This window comes from Panicum hallii, chromosome 3, assembly GCF_002211085.1.
Source record: "Panicum hallii strain FIL2 chromosome 3, PHallii_v3.1, whole genome shotgun sequence".
Classification (NCBI taxonomy): Eukaryota; Viridiplantae; Streptophyta; class Magnoliopsida; order Poales; family Poaceae; genus Panicum; species Panicum hallii.
The window spans coordinates 2,610,037-2,625,692 of record NC_038044.1 but is presented as its reverse complement, the minus strand read 5'-3'; the positions used below and the strand labels follow the sequence as shown (position 1 = coordinate 2,625,692).

At 45.5% G+C, this 15,656-nt stretch overlaps 2 protein-coding genes across 2 annotated transcripts; one reads left to right on the top strand and one right to left on the bottom strand.

The window, feature by feature from the left end:
- The first annotated feature begins 1,370 nt into the window (after positions 1–1,370).
- LOC112884421 (citrate-binding protein-like) lies at positions 1,371–2,161 on the top strand. The gene is made up of 2 exons (XM_025949802.1): positions 1,371–1,619; positions 1,769–2,161. Exons 1-2 carry the CDS (start codon positions 1,371–1,373, stop codon positions 2,159–2,161), a joined length of 642 nt encoding a protein of 213 aa, XP_025805587.1.
- A 1,953-nt stretch (positions 2,162–4,114) lies between these two features.
- On the bottom strand, positions 4,115–5,998 carry LOC112887827 (GDSL esterase/lipase At5g45910-like). Its single transcript, XM_025954095.1, has 5 exons — positions 5,664–5,998; positions 5,356–5,577; positions 5,095–5,240; positions 4,620–4,896; positions 4,115–4,504 (listed from the first exon to the last, which is right to left on the bottom strand). The coding sequence occupies exons 1-5, from the start codon at positions 5,968–5,970 to the stop codon at positions 4,284–4,286; spliced, it is 1,173 nt and encodes a 390-aa protein (XP_025809880.1). The 5' UTR covers positions 5,971–5,998; the 3' UTR covers positions 4,115–4,283.
- Between the last annotated feature and the right edge of the window lie 9,658 nt (positions 5,999–15,656).

Genomic DNA, 15,656 nt, shown 5'->3' with positions numbered 1-15,656 from the left:
AAAAAGAGAAGGATTTTCCCTGTTAGATTTAATAAAGATCTAACGCTCCAAACTAACCAGAAGAGTCCATGTGGAATTCAATGAAGATGCAACGTTCTAAACTACCCAAAAGAGTCCGTATCCAATTGAAGCTAAAGCCATAACAGAGTCCATAGCAAATACAGAGCCCCCAATGTTTCCATGTGCGTCTTGGCTTTAGAATATTCCATATTCCATAACCTATACATAACTTGTGTCGGGAAAGGATAAAGGAGCAAGGTTGAATGGAGGAAGGTAGAAAAGGGGAGATGAGAAAAGAAAGGTAGGAAAAATTGATAAAAATAAGGGGGAAAAGAAAAAAAAGAAATTATTGATTTAGTCTATAATTCATTACTATGTTATTTCATATAAAATTATAATATTATAAAATTACATTATAAATTGTAGGAAAATAAAAATTAATATCCATATGTACAACGAGTCATATAGCTAGGGACACATTGGACATTTGACATCTTCCATGTATTCATGAAAAAGTAGGAGAAACAGTTCTACCGAAAATTTTCCAAAAGGACTCCTTCTCCATCAGAGAAGCCGTTCTATCAGAGGAGCCGCTGCTGGAGCTGTTTCAGCCACAACTGGAGCCCTACCAAACTAGCATTTTATAGGTAGACTTAGATATCTGCTTAAACCACTTTATTTTAGTTTATAAGTCTCATATATGAGCTGGAGTTTGCCAAACGGGTTTGTGAAAAATATATATATTCTCTTTCCGAAACAAGCTAGCAGCTACGCAAAGCTTTGCCAGCAGACGGGGATAACCATGAGCCTTTTTTAGTAGAAAAAACCCGCCGTATTCCCAACAAAATGGCACAGTATATGGACATAGGAGTCCACGATGCAGGAATCTCGTTCAAGCACGGTGTGCAGTGACGTACGCCGTAGCCGAGTATCAAGGGTGTGCGCTTGTGTCCGTTTTGCACTCTCTTGTTCTCTGAATCTGAAACCCCAAGCCCGAGGGAGCACGCCCAGCAGAAAATGACTGCATATCCAATCGCACACCTGCATGGAACGTATTGTGCATCCCAATGCGCGTCAAACAAAGTGAACGCGAGCTGCTTCAAAGATGCATCCACACGCCAATCATCTGGCTCGAACTGACTGGCGAGACTGATTGCTATTTAACCTCGATCAGTCGATCGTCCTTCCAATGCAAGCAAGCAAATCGATCGATCTGAACCAAGACAACAGCCAGCTAGCTAGAGATCAAGAACTGTTGATACCTGCTGGCTGCTGCTTTTTCATCGATCATCCTTGCTCGCAGAAGATTGAAATAACTAATGGCCTCTCCTAGAGGTTCTTGGCTTCATCTCCTAGTGCTTGTCGTGGCTATGGCCACGTTCCTCCATGCCCTGGCCGCGGCCGGTGCCCGCCGCGGCGGCGGTAGCGGGAACCCCACCGCCGGGTTCGAGAAGGTGGAGCTCGCCGACGGCGACTTCGTGGTGCAGAGCCCGTACAACGTGCCGGAGAGCCAGCGGTTCCGGTACCGCGACGGCGTGCGGACGTTCTGGGTGTACAAAGACGACAAGCCCTTCAACACCGCCACCCACACCAACCCCCGATCCGAAGTCAAGATCCGGGTAATAATTAATAAGCACACCTCGATCTATCACACTCTCGTTCATGACCGGCCGGCGGCGTTCCATGCAAGCAATTCGTCGGCCATGGCGTCACCGTCACACCACCACCAATCTGATCGATCGCATCCTCTCGATCTGTTTGCATGCAGGGCCACGACTACTCGTCGGGGGTGTGGCAGTTCGAGGGCTACGGCTACGTGCCGTCGGGGACCTCCGGCGTGTCGGTGATGCAGATCCACAACGAGGAGGGCGCCGCGCACTCCACCGTGCTGATGCTGCACGTCTACGACGGCGTCCTGCGCTTCTACAGCGGGGCGGCGGTGGAGCCCGGCATCTACGACCGGTGGTTCCGGCTCAACGTCGTCCACGACGTCGGCGCGTCGACGGTGGCCGTGTACGTCGACGGCGAGGAGAGGTTCAGCACCAGGGTGATCCCCAGCGACTCCTACTACTTCAAGTTCGGGGTGTACATGCAGCACCACGACCAGTCCAGCTGCATGGAGTCGCGGTGGACCAACGTCACACTCTACACCAGGCACTAGAAGTACAGATGGGTAGCTAGTCATCCATGTATTTATACGTCTACTAAGCCGTATGTATATTATTACCACGAGAGTTGAATAAAGATGGTTGCTTGGAGTGTATGTATGTACATGGGTGTTACATTTACATCGTACTCTCGACTTTTTTTTTGTTTGAAAGGATGAGATTGATTAATTTGATCACTTTCAACTGGTCTGATAGGGCGCAGTTGCAATTTTGAAAAGCATTGACCTGGGCCCGTGGCAAGGTGGGAGATCGCTTCTATCTAGCTCATAACAAGAAGTCAAGGTCATTGTTCAGACAACACACTAATCTATTAGCCCTGCACTTGGATCCATCACTTTTTCTGCTCATTCTTTCTCTACGTGGCTTAGCAATCATGCTGCTGCAGCTTCTTCGATTGCAGTCTAACAAACTATTAAAATGTAAAATGCAACAGAAAATTGTAGCCAGGTTAAAACAGAGCAGGCAATTCACCGCTACTATCAATCTTGTCGCTAGGATAGCATCATCTTGGAGCAGCACGAACAAGCTGGCTAGTATAACACGAAGCTTTTGCCTTTCTGTTGAGCTTGGCACCTTCTCCTGTGTGTCCATGTTGACCTGTACACTGAACTAGTACTGAATATATTAAGAGATAAGACCAGTAAACATATTAGTGACTTTGTAGGCAAGGAGTAAAATACTCAGTACCAATATTGTAGGCAAGGAGTAAACAAATATATTCAGAGATAAGAGCAGTAAACAAATATATTCAGAGATAAGAGCAGTAAACATATTAGTGACTTTGTAAGCAAGGAGTAAAATACTCAGTACCAATATTGTAGGCAAGGAGTAAACATATATTCAGAGATAACAGCAGTAAACAAATATATTCAGAGATAAGAGCAGTAAACAAATATATTCACATGGAAATGATTTCAGTAGATTGACGTTATATATTTAAATAATTTTCGATAACATACACAGAGAAAAATAATGATCAAAGTTTTCACAGCATGGCTGCATGGCAATGTCCAAAACGACAATATATTCAAACTGAGTTCCCTCTTCCTGAATGTAAATAGCAATAAGACTTAAATGTACAGCTTAGGTGTTTGGAATCGCATAATAACCTTCTTATAATAGACCCCAAAGAAATCTAAATAGCAGGGCAATCTTATACAACTATCAAATTGTTGATGGGCTATGAGTACAACAATAATTGGTTTTAGCCTTTTAGGTAATGAGGACAGCCCAGCTCCAATTTAGCCTTAAAACAAGACAACTAAAACCCAAGGCCCCGTATGCACTGACAAAGAGAAATGCCTCATGGATGCTAGCAAGCTAACGAAGGAAATAATCCCAAATCACCGCAAATTATAACCATCAAAGCACATAAGCTGACGACGCAAATGACAAAGCTACACATAATGTGGTGCATGAAGTAGCTGATGTGGCGCCTGGCTGCAGCGCTAGCTCTTGGGGTCCATACACAGCTCCATACTACAAGAATATGCTGAAATACCATGAAACAAACAAAATATGTTAAAAAATACTGCCAAAGGAATCCCTACCAGTACTAGTCAATACATTGCAGCTATACAATCGAATCGAACCTCCTTTGTGGAGCCAGGAGTAGGCAGATGCAGCGCAAAATGCCAAGAAATCAAGAAGGATGGAAAATGCGAGAGAAACTGCAGAGCGAGAGGTGGGATGGGGATCTGTTTACCCGCTTGCCGGCGTACTTGTTGATGTGCACGAGCTCGATGAACGGCTTCAGGAAGCGGAGAAGATTGGGGATCCCCATCAGTGTGCGCAAACAATAGAAAGCCAACTGATTTCGATCTCGCTGGGTACAGCAATATTGTGCACCGGCCGGCGCCCTCTCTTCTCGATCTCGCTGGGCCTTGCGGGCTGGCCGCCAAGAGCCGCTTCAGCTATGCGGGCTGATCTGCGGCCTTACGCGGGTATCAACGTAACAACAATTTTATTCAATAGTCCATTCAAACCCATTTTATTACAGTCATCTTGTTTAAGGTTGCATGCAGTGATATGGTTGGTACAGCAATATTGTGCAATTCAGCAACCGTACGTGTCGATGACTCCATGCGTCCCATTCAGACGCAGGCAGCAGCTCATTTAAGAGCTAGCTCTTGCAGACACGCTGCCTACTATGGTGTTGAGCCAATCTTCAGCGATGTAGTGGTAAGCCGCCTCCGTCAGGTGGACACCATCCCAGAACAGACGGGTGGATGGATCCTCACATGTAGTTGCAGCTTCGTCGCCACAGACGACCGACAGGTTGTAGTGGTACCTCCCAGGTCCTCCGCAGCAAATGGTGAGAGCGTCTCTTTTAAACCCTGCAGCCACAAGTTTGAAGTTTGAACTCACCTTAAGTAAAATCTGCTCAAATTCAAAAAGGTGTCAATAGGTTCGGACGGTGGATCTTGAAGTGCAATCTGATGAACTACTGACCGAACTTTTCAGGCGACTGAACCATCTCCATGACGTGGTTGAAGAGATCGGTGTGGATGATGGCCACGTCGGGGTGCTTCGCCCGGAGCTTCTCGACGGCGTCCCGCAGCAGCGAGTTGTGTAGCGTCACGATCTCGTTGGGCTCCTTGAGGCAGCCGGTGGCGGCGTCGTATTCCGACGCGTCGGAGTCGGCGAAGGTGACCAGGACCGGCGGCGCGCATCCGGACGGGATCATCCCGGGGATGACCAGAGTCTTGGCCCCGTGCTTTATCACTCTCTGCTTGTTGCATAAGTTTTCATGATGTCAAAATGTAAGAAGACTGAACACGGTATGTAGATGCTTAAAGTGTCTAAAGAAAAGAAACTTGTATGGAAATGAGCTGCATGTTTGCTGGAAGAGGAAAGAGATGAAAAGAAAAGAAACTTGTATGAAAAGGAGTGACAGGATCAGCATCTTCAGTCAAAGTGCTCTTGCCTCGGCTCCCATGGAGATGGTCTGGATGAGATCTGGGACGAATGCTCTGATTTCCTGCATGCTCTTCTTTCCAAAGGAGTACTGGTAGTCGTTGATCCCGAATTCACCCACGAAGAAGAGTGATCTGCCGAAGAAATCCTTGCACTCTGCAGTGGAAAAATAGCACAGCACACTGTCCATTTATTTGATTATATATGCACATCAAGTGTGTATGTTTGGTTGAGCCGTTGAGCTCGATCTGTCCATTTATATATATGTAACCTTGGTCCGTTTTGCACAAGGAAGGCTTGAGCTCCTCGAACCAGCCAAGCTGCACTTCGAGGCTGATGTTGAGAGGGAACGGGTTGGCGCCGGGGGCGTCGCCGATGTGGAAGAAGCTGGAGTTGAGGCCGGTGGCGCTTCCGACGGCGAAGTTGGCGCCCTGCCGGAAGCTCCCCTTGTGCGACAGGTACGGCGGCACGAGAGGCAGGCCCAGGCCTTGCGCTGAAAAATCAAATAAATCATCACCATGAGATAGAGATAGGCAAGCAGGTTGGTCGGTCGATCGATCGATCGAGCTAGTTTTTCACCGATGAAGTCGATGACGAGGCGGCCGTTGCAGTTGCGACCGGTGGGGAGGCCGCCGAAGAAAGTCATGCCGTAGGGAGGGCGCATGACGACATCGAAGATGTCGTACCACCCGAAGACGACGGGGTTGTTGCCGGTGTCCGTGAAGGAGTCGCCAAAGGCGAAGATGGAGTCGAACGGCCCGCCGCCGCGAAGGGAGGCGGCGGCGGTCTCCGCCTCAGCCGACGAGACGAAGACGGCGGCGACGACGAGCACGAGCGCCGCCGCCACGAAGGCAGCAGGCACCAACCTACGACCACCACCGCCCATCTTGATGCCTCGCTCCTCGGTGTACGACCATCGACGCCACCGCTATTTATAGGGAAGATGTATAGAACGAAGCAACCACCACCATCCACTACCGGAAAAGAGGATTTTGCCGAATGTCTAGATATTTGCCGAGCGTAAAATATCGGGCACTCGGCAAAGATCCTCTTTACCGAGTGCAGCACTCAGCAAAGGATGACACTTGGCAAAAGCGTGTCAGGACGTGACGGTAGTTAACAGCGTGAGTCTTTGCCGAGTGCCTAGTCCAAGACACTCGGCAAAGAGTCGTTTTGCCGAGTGCCTGGGCAAGACACTCGGCAAAATATACATATTTTTTTCTTTATTTTGTCTAAAATTTTTTCTATTGCCATCCTACATTCTTCTCAATAAGATATGTAATTTAGGTTCATTTATCGAAGTGTTTGCTTATTTTGACAATTTATTTCATTTTATTGAATTTCTTGAATAATTCAAATTTGAACTGCGTGGTCATTCGAATAGTGGAAAAAACGAATGAAAAATTGTTATTCATGTTAATGAGCATGCTTTGAGGCCTTATCGAAGAAAGGACCACAAATTTCAAACCTACTATTCACGAAACATGGCGACTAAATTGTGTTCAAGTCGTGTTTAAATTGTATAAAAGGCAAATTTGATCGGAAAATTATGAAACTTGTCGAGATATCATGTTATCATGTGAGGACACTGTGATAAAATTTGTATAAGATTTCGTAAAAGTTTGACATCTACGATGCTTAACACCTAATCGGGTTTCACGTAAAATCATACATCTTTTTGGAGAACTTTCAATTTGTAAGCATCGTATGTTTTAACTTTCACGAAACATCATCAGAATTTTATCACAGCTTCCCCATGTGATATTATTACATCTCGACAAGTTTCATAATTTTCGGACCATATTTGTTTTTTATACATTTTAAAAACAACTGGATAAGAAGTTCGTCGTCATGTTTCGTGGACAACAAATTTGAAATTTCTAATTTTTTTCTCGATAAGGTCTCAACGCATCCTTCGATAATGTGAATATCATTTTTTTCATTCATTGTTTTCCATTATTTATGTGACTTGTAGTTCAAATTTCAATAAATACAAGAAATTCAATAAATTGACAAAAAAACTGTGATTTCTTTGCCGAGTGCCGCTTATCTGGCACTCGGCAAAGAGAGACCTTTGTCGAGTGCCGCTGATCTGGCACTCGGCAAAGGTTTTGAATATGTGCCGCCTCCCTCCCACCTTATCCACACACTTTCACTCCGTGTGCCGCCCCGCCCCCGACCCCGCCGGCTCCGCGTCCCCGCCCCCGCCGCCGGCCGCCCCACCGCCGGCCGCGCCCCCGGCCCCCGCCCCCGCCCCCGGCCCCGCCCCCGGCCTGCGCCCCCGCCGCCGGCCGCGCCCCGGCCCGCCCCACCCCCCCCCCCCCCCGCCGTAGGCCGCGCCCCCGGCCCGCGCGGCCGCGCCTCCGGCCGCTGCAGGTACTGCATCCGTTCATGTTCCACCAGGTTTCAATTCCGTTTCTCATTTTCTTTTCAGTCAGCAACGAGAAAGTCGAGAAAATCGGTCGTAGTCAAAAACGTTTGACATAAGATGTTGAAATGCTTATTTAAATAAGCTGTAGAATCGGTAATCATAACATGGCTTTCAGTTCAATGGTTTGCTCGTAACAGCCATAACTTCTTGCTTATCTTGCAACTTTGGGGGGGAGTTGACAAGATAGCTGTGGATGCACGCACTGCCGGGCATGGCATGAAGGACCGGGGCGCCGGTTTGTGCGGGCATGATGAGCCGTATGATCCGCTTGTTTTCGCCTTGCATGCAATGATGTCCCTGCTGGTCTGCTTGGCACTTGAGCTCGCTACATGCCTTCTGCATCGCTGTCCCCCTCCTCTCCTCCTCCTCCTCCCAGCACTGCTGCATGCTGTTTGCACGCGCGTGTATGCTCGTTTGGAACACACAAAGAGATGAGCTAGGGCTAAATTTTGTCATATAAAATTGATATTACTTTCCAATGCATATTTAGAGGATGGAAGATCGTAAGTGGATGTACACTGGCCACTTAAGTCGGGGTCAAGTCACCGATGAGTGGATCAACGAGACCGAGTCTTTCTTGGAACGGGTGTTTGGCGAAGCTGCTAAAGGAGCTAGTAGAATTTTCTGTCCATGCAGCAAATGTGCAAACATAAAAAGACAAACGAAGAAGGTCATGGGGAACATCTTTGTTTGAATGGATTTACGGCAGGCTATACCCAGTGGGTCTTCCACGGTGAAGCCGATCGTATGAGAGAGGAGGTGGTGAGACAACGTGTCGAGGATTATGATGCCGATGCCGGGGTAGCGGAAATGTTACATGACTATCACGAGGCACAATTTGTTGAAGGACATACGGAGGAGGAGCCAGAGGCAACTGCAAAGGTGTTCTACGACATGTTTGCCGCGGCACAGAAACCCCTTCACGGACAGACAAAGGTTTCTCAATTGGATGCCATTGGACGTATAATGGCGTTAAAGTCGCAGTATAGCCTGAGCCGAGACGCCTTCACGGACGATGGTATGATTTGATTGATAGTGATGATGAGACTTATGATCCAGCAAATCCCGATTGTGAAGATTATTTTTAATCAATATAATACTATATTATTATGCATTTATGTTTAATTTATTTTGCATCTCTTTCTAAGTACGTCTTGTTTATCTGTACTTATTACTTTACTCTTCTTAATTGCAGGTGATTGAACAAAGATGGTAGGCGGTGGGTTGAGGAGCGTTAGGTCGCTTTACCAGAGGGCTAGGTCAACTACATCTGGGTCGTCTGAGAGGAGGAGGGGGAGGAGGAGGGGGACGACGCAGGTGCCCCCGCAGGAGGCGGAGGAGGAGGAGGCGCAGGTGGGGCAGCAAGAGGACACGGAGGAGCAGGGACATAACGGACGATTTGCCGAGTGCATTTCGTCGGGCACTCGGCAAATCGTCTGTTATGTCCCTGCTCCGTCACGGTTTTTAAATTTTGCCGAGTGCGGGACTTTGCGCTCGGCAAAGGTTTTACCGAGTGCCCGACGAAATGCACTCGGCAAAGTCCCCTTTGCCGATATTTTCTCTTCCGTGTGTCCTTTGCCGAGTGCAACACTCGGTAAAGCCTTTGCCGAGTATTTTTGGAGCTTTGCCGAGCGTTTTTGACACTCGGCAAAGTAGCCGTTTCCCGTAGTGATCATAACGTGGCCGGGCGGATGAACAACAGGCTCACAACATCTCTGTCGCTCAACGTCTTGATCGAAGCTCGGCCGGCCACGATGCCGAGAAAAGGATCCATATATATCTATCTATCATTGTGTATGTGTACGTACGTACATACATACATATATACATATACATATCTATTTAACACCCTGGGTTGAGTAGACAGAAAATTGCATACCGCAAACCGGAATCTTGACCAATTTGTCGAGTTGGCAGATATTTCATGGAGAGATCGTGCTGATGGGCGGTTTTCATTGCTGCATTATCCGCCGCGTGCCTCCCATTCTTCTCAGCAACCGCGGGTGGTGCCGCAGCGGGGGGATCTCGTGGTGCTCGTCGGCGTCACCAGATCGAGGCAAAGAGAGGAGGTGCGGCGGATCTCGGCCAAGAACCGGCGGCGTGATAGATTGAGCACGACCAAGCGAGGTGCAGGTCTGCACAGATCAGTTCCGGCCCTCGACGCGGGGAGCTGGCGTGCCTCCCCGGTATGTGGGAGCTGGCGTTTGGAATCCACAACGGAGCCATCTACACGAATTTGACACAATATCTGACGCAGAAGGAATCTCGTGGTAAGTCTCTGCGCGCAAGTCCCCTCCCCTCCAATTCATTCTTGCCGGATAATTTTTCGATTTGGTATTAGTGTCAGGTGAATAGTCTATGGTATTTTGTGGATTTACATGATTGTTTCAATAAATTTTACTGGCCATATCTGTTACCAGATTTCATACCTGTTCCTCCTGAAAGGAAACGCAGTGCTGATGCTTGATGGATTTAATAAGACTGGCAAATCGAAAAGGTACCATTTGCATGTCTAGCTTCTAGATTTTTAGTCATATTTAATTGGTGTTCTCTGTTGTGTAGTGATTAGTCAGTTTGACTGAAAATACAGTACCATGCCATCAGTTTAAGATCAGCTGGTGTGGCCAGCTAATTTGGACCTGCGAACGAGCTTAGTAAAGGATTAATGTCGTGGGAATGCAGTTGCAGACATGTACTGAATCTGATAGCGATAGTATGGGCAATTAAACATGAAGCTCTCTGTAGCTGTGGACGAGCATGCCCATATGCATTCATCTGCACTAAATTTATGGTTGCGAATTTCAATTCTGAAGCTGCCTGTGTGTAGCTGCATATGTGATGTGTGAACTCATCTGCATTAATCTTAATTAAGTAGTAGGTGTTACACGTTAGCTAGCCTGCACTGTTTTATGTTTGTTCTCCTTTACATATATCCATGTTATTCATTCTGTTAGCTCATGGTTAGTCTTCAGTGTTAATCTTTGGAAATTTTGAGTGAGAAAAATCTGTGGTAGTTGCCTCTACAACATTGTATATTGAATGATTGCAAAAACTTGTGATTCATGTATCTGTAAAATCCGTTCTTTAGGATTTTTCCGGTCACATCAAGTATTTTTATTTAGAAAACCGGGATACTTCTCCAGACAAGAAAAAACTATTCCACGTTTGACAGAGAACGGACCTGTTTTCCGGTCATAGGATGTCTCCTGCGTCCCATTTCCGGTTGCGGATGTCCTCTTTTCCCAACAGGAAATGCACAGTAGCTTTTTTCCCGGTTGCAGATGGTATTTTCCGGCCGCGGGGGTTTGTTGGCTTGAAGAGGGTCGGTCGTGGGCTGGCAGTGACGCGTTGAATAACTAGCGCACCCTATATATCTCTACTATATATAGGACGAATTTTATATATACGTGGGAGTAGCTATCTCATAACGTAGAATGTATCTAACCTAACGAAGAGTATGTAAGAGTATGTACGCGAAGTATGTGATTATATTGGAAAATTTATGAGATATATATGGGAGTAGTTACAAGTACGTGTACAATGGATTTTCGTATATATATATATATGTATATATATATATATGTATATATATATATATATATATATATATATATATATATATATATATATATATATATATATATATATCGACCATAAGGATGAATGCTGTGTACATTGAGCTATGGAAGCATCGCTACAAGAAACGGCGCCCTGATTTTGAGATTTGGAAAACCAACATCCAAGCTCAGGTCTAGTGTTGTATTTCTTCCTCTTTGTTCTAGTGTTGTATTTCTTCTCTTTTTTCTCTGCTCCTTCCCCTTATTTTGTACAACCTTTGGTATGCTGGGGCGCACTTGTTTGGCAAGGCTATTAATTGAGTAGGTGGGGATTTCTCCACCACCTCCCACCCCCAAGTTATTCGAAAAATATATATATCATTCAGCACTTTATCAATTTAATTTTTTAAAAAGTACAAATAAAAGTCTGATTTTCAACCTTTAACTGCAAAACCGGATAACGAGAGTCATCCAACTGTTAAAATTGGACAAGTTAGACCCCTTGAATGGTTTCAAATGTGGTTTTTTATTTTATAAAAAAATAAAAATATTCAAATTTAAGCTAAAAATTTTATAAGCAATTCATTTTAAATTAGACAAATACAAAACATATTCCAACGTTTTCTAAAAATATAATCTATCTATTGTCACTCTACTTGTTAGTTATTCAAATCTATTTTTTTATATTCTTAGTGTGCGTTTGTTTGCAGTTATATCTGTTATTTTTTGTAAACAAGATTCAGATATAGCATCGATAATAGATAGGTTATATTGTTAGAAAATTTTGGTACTAGTTTCATATTTTTCTAAATTAAAATATTTTTTTATTTTTTAATCTAACTAGAATTTTTTATTTTTTTAAAAAAATACAAAACCATATTTAAACCACTACAAGAGTCAAATTTATTCGGTTTTAATAGTTGAATGGTCTGTACTATCCAATTTTATAGTTGAAGGTTGAAAATTAGACTTTTGTGATAGTTTGAGAGTGTAAATTGAACTTTTTCCTACTTTTTCTATGAATATAAATTTACCTTTAAGCATACAATGGATGAACATGCATGCATCTTTATGACGCCATCTCATTCGTTGCAGACTCTGCATTGGTTTCAATCGATCCGTCACTATGATACGATTTGCTTGATCCTCGTCCGGCCGGTCATGAGGCCGAGAAAGAGACGCACATTCATTGTGTCATCAGTCTAAGCCACTTGTTTATAATGCACGTGCCAAATTCATTCACATACATAATGGCACAAATCTATCAATTCATTTAATACGCCAATAGTGACACGGTCATATAGCCACCGGATGGCCGTGTGAAGAAGTAGCATACCCACTTTTTGTCCTTATCGGTAGATACAACATCATCATCAAGACTCAAGAGGCAAAACACTCCTTTTGCACAACTGCAATATCAACAATGGATGCGGAACAAAATCGATAGGATGGTCTATACATCATAAACCTTATACTATAAGTAATGTCTATAAAGAAAAAAGATTAAAGAAACAAAAATAGCAAAATGTAAATTAAAATATACTACAAGATCGAGCTACCTATATGGACATGCGGGCGCTTTCGATCAGTCGGTCATTGCGACGCGATTTGCTTGATCCTTGCTCGGCCATGAGGTAGGGACCAGCCCCACAGAAGAAAAATAGTTATCGGTATGACGACATACGGTAGCGGCCGGTGCATCTTGGTAATGATGTTCTTTTGAAATGATCGACATAATCAAATGGAACCATTGGAGGTGCAAATTGATGATCTTTAGGTGCATCTCTAACCTCTTTCGTTCGAATATTTATATTATTCTTTTAAAATTGGATCTTATTTTGGAGAAGTAGCATAAATGTTTGAACTAACGAGAATTGGAGGTGCACCTAAGGTCACAGGTTTACACCCTAGGAACCAGCGATATATAAGTGTTTCACGTTGATGATGAAATGGAAAATAAAAGGAAGAGACACGATTGTGATGGCTGAAGGTGCCAGCAGCAACAGCCAACGGTGGAGAGAGAAGAGGTGAGGTGAGGAAGAAGAGGAGCAGAATTAGAAGTTAAAATGTCTTCTTGTCCTCTATAAAGAAAACAAAAACTCATAACTTGGTCCAAGAGAGAGGACTGATGATTATCTAACACAACTAATGGATCGCATGTTATCAATTAAGTTTGCTCAAGCGCCTCCCTCTCGCTCAGCGTCGATCCATCTCCTGGAGTAACAAATTAAGCAGGTATTGAAAGAAGAACTAGGGAAGAAAAAGATAAAGTATATCATCTTCTGAAGTTAAATTCAACAATTTGTCGCCCTTGCATCGGTTAGTGAATGATGATCTGTTTTCTCTCTTACTTCCGTCTCTTTCAAGCTCAAGTGCATGTGATGGATTTGGTCTCCGTCCAAGTGTTTTCTAGTTGCTTACAGTGTCTTGTAGTTGTCTTTTTTTTCTTTTTTGAAAGACCTGGACGTTACATGTCCAGCATTCATTAATAAGAAGAGCAGAGTTTATAGGCGGCAGGGGGCGCCAATTACAACTTCCTGCCCATACAGGACGCTGGGCAGGCCCAAAAGATTAAGAGATTACTCGCAAAAAATATGCCCAACTAAAGAAGAAAGAAATTTGGCCCCCGCGAAGATCCACATCCTGATTGCGTCTCTCAGAAAGGAGATGAAACGCGGAACTGACAGCTCCGCCTTCCTGAAAATTCTGTTGTTCCGTTCTCGCCAGAGCGACCACACGATCAGTAACACCAGCGATCCCACTCCTTTGCGATACTGTTGCTGAACTTTGAGGAGATGGCAAAACCAGGACTGCAGGTCGAAGTTTGCAGACCAAATGGCCGGTGAAAGGGAGGGGCATCCTGCCCAAGTTGCTGCAGCTGACCAGATTTGCTTGGAGTAGGGACACTCAACCATCAGATGGAAGGCCGTCTCCAGGTTTCGCTCGCACAGAGGGCAAAAGTAACAGTTCGGCCATTCTCGAAGTAGTAGCCTATCAGCCGTCCAAATCTTGTTCTGTAGCAGCAACCAGCTGAAAAACTTACATTTAGTCGGTCCCCAAGGCTTCCAGGTGTTTGCCGCGACCGGCGATTTCGCATGTCCTTCGAATTGGAGAGCATAAGCTGACTTAGCCGAGTAAACACCGACGTCGTCGGTTTCCACCAAATCTGGTCATCCTCTGAAACTTCCAAGTTTAAGTGCTGCTCCTCTATCTGTGCCCAGAAGGCAAAGAAATCGGTTAACAGATCAGAGGACAAATCGTGGCAAATATCCTTGATCCAGCGGTTTCCTGCCAGCGCTGCTGCTACCGTTCTGTTTTTCCTCTTACTGTGCCTGTACAGGGGAGGGAACAGAGTGGCAGGGGCGAGTCCATTCAGCCAACTTGACTTCCAGAACAGAGCTTTCCTTCCATTGTGCACCTGGACACGGGTTGCCGCCGCAAAAGGTGCCCGATCAGTGTCATCCACCGGTAAATCAGCACCCGACCACGGTTTCTCCGGGTTCGTCCATTCGTACCACAGCCAGCGCAACCCTCCAAAGCGTTCTAACTCCAGAATGCCCAGACCACCGAGCTCCGTCGGTAGACAGGTTGTAGGCCAGTTTACCTTGCATTTAGCACCATGACAATCTTGATTGCCCGCCCAAAGAAAACGCATGCGCGACTTGTCCAACTCTCTTATGAATTTCTTTGGTACTTTCAGAGCAGTGAGCAGGTATATAGGCATTGAGGATAGCACCAAGTGCACCAATTCTCTTCGGCCACCCGCAGTGAGAAGTTTCCCTTGCCAGCCTGCCAGCCTGGCTTTCATCTTGTCCAGCGTCGGTTGTAGATGAACCAAGTCTGAGGCGTCCCAGTATCAGCGGAAGCCCTAGGTATGACAGCGGGAAGTTAACTCTCTGGCCATTGAAACTCGAAAGGGTGTCGTCCAAGTTTACAGCCGCACATCGGATGACCGCCACTGTACTTTTTGCCACATTGATTCTCAAACCAGTGGCATCGCCAAAACTTTCCATGATCTGTAGCACCAGGTCCACTTCTTCCCTGTGCGGGTTCAGAAAGAGGGCCGCATCATCGGCATAAAGCGAAAGACGCAGCTTGGCGTGCCTGCCTTCCAAAGTGGCAACCTCGAAGAGGCGATGTAGTGTATCCCTCGCAAGTATGAACAAGTAAGGTGAGAGGGGGTCACCTTGGCGAAGCCCCCGTTCATGATGGAAGAAAGGCCCCGGAACCCCATTTAAGATAATCGAGGAGGAGGAAGAGGATAAGATCAAAGCAATCCAGTTTCTCCATCGGACAGGGAATCCCCTCTTTTCCAAGAGTTCAAGAAGGCACTCCCAGGAAACGGAGTCAAAAGCTTTCGCTATGTCGACCTTGAAAAGTAGAGCAGGTGTTTTGGTTTTGTGGTAAGCTCGGGCCAGGTTACGTACATAAAGGAAGTTATCTTGGATACACCGTTTTTTAATGAAAGCACTCTGGGAGATTGAAACTAGATTATCAAGTTTACTAGAGAGGCGAATGGCTAACACCTTAGAAATGAGCTTTGCGAAGGAGGGTATAAGGCTTATAGGTCTAAAATCAGTTGTT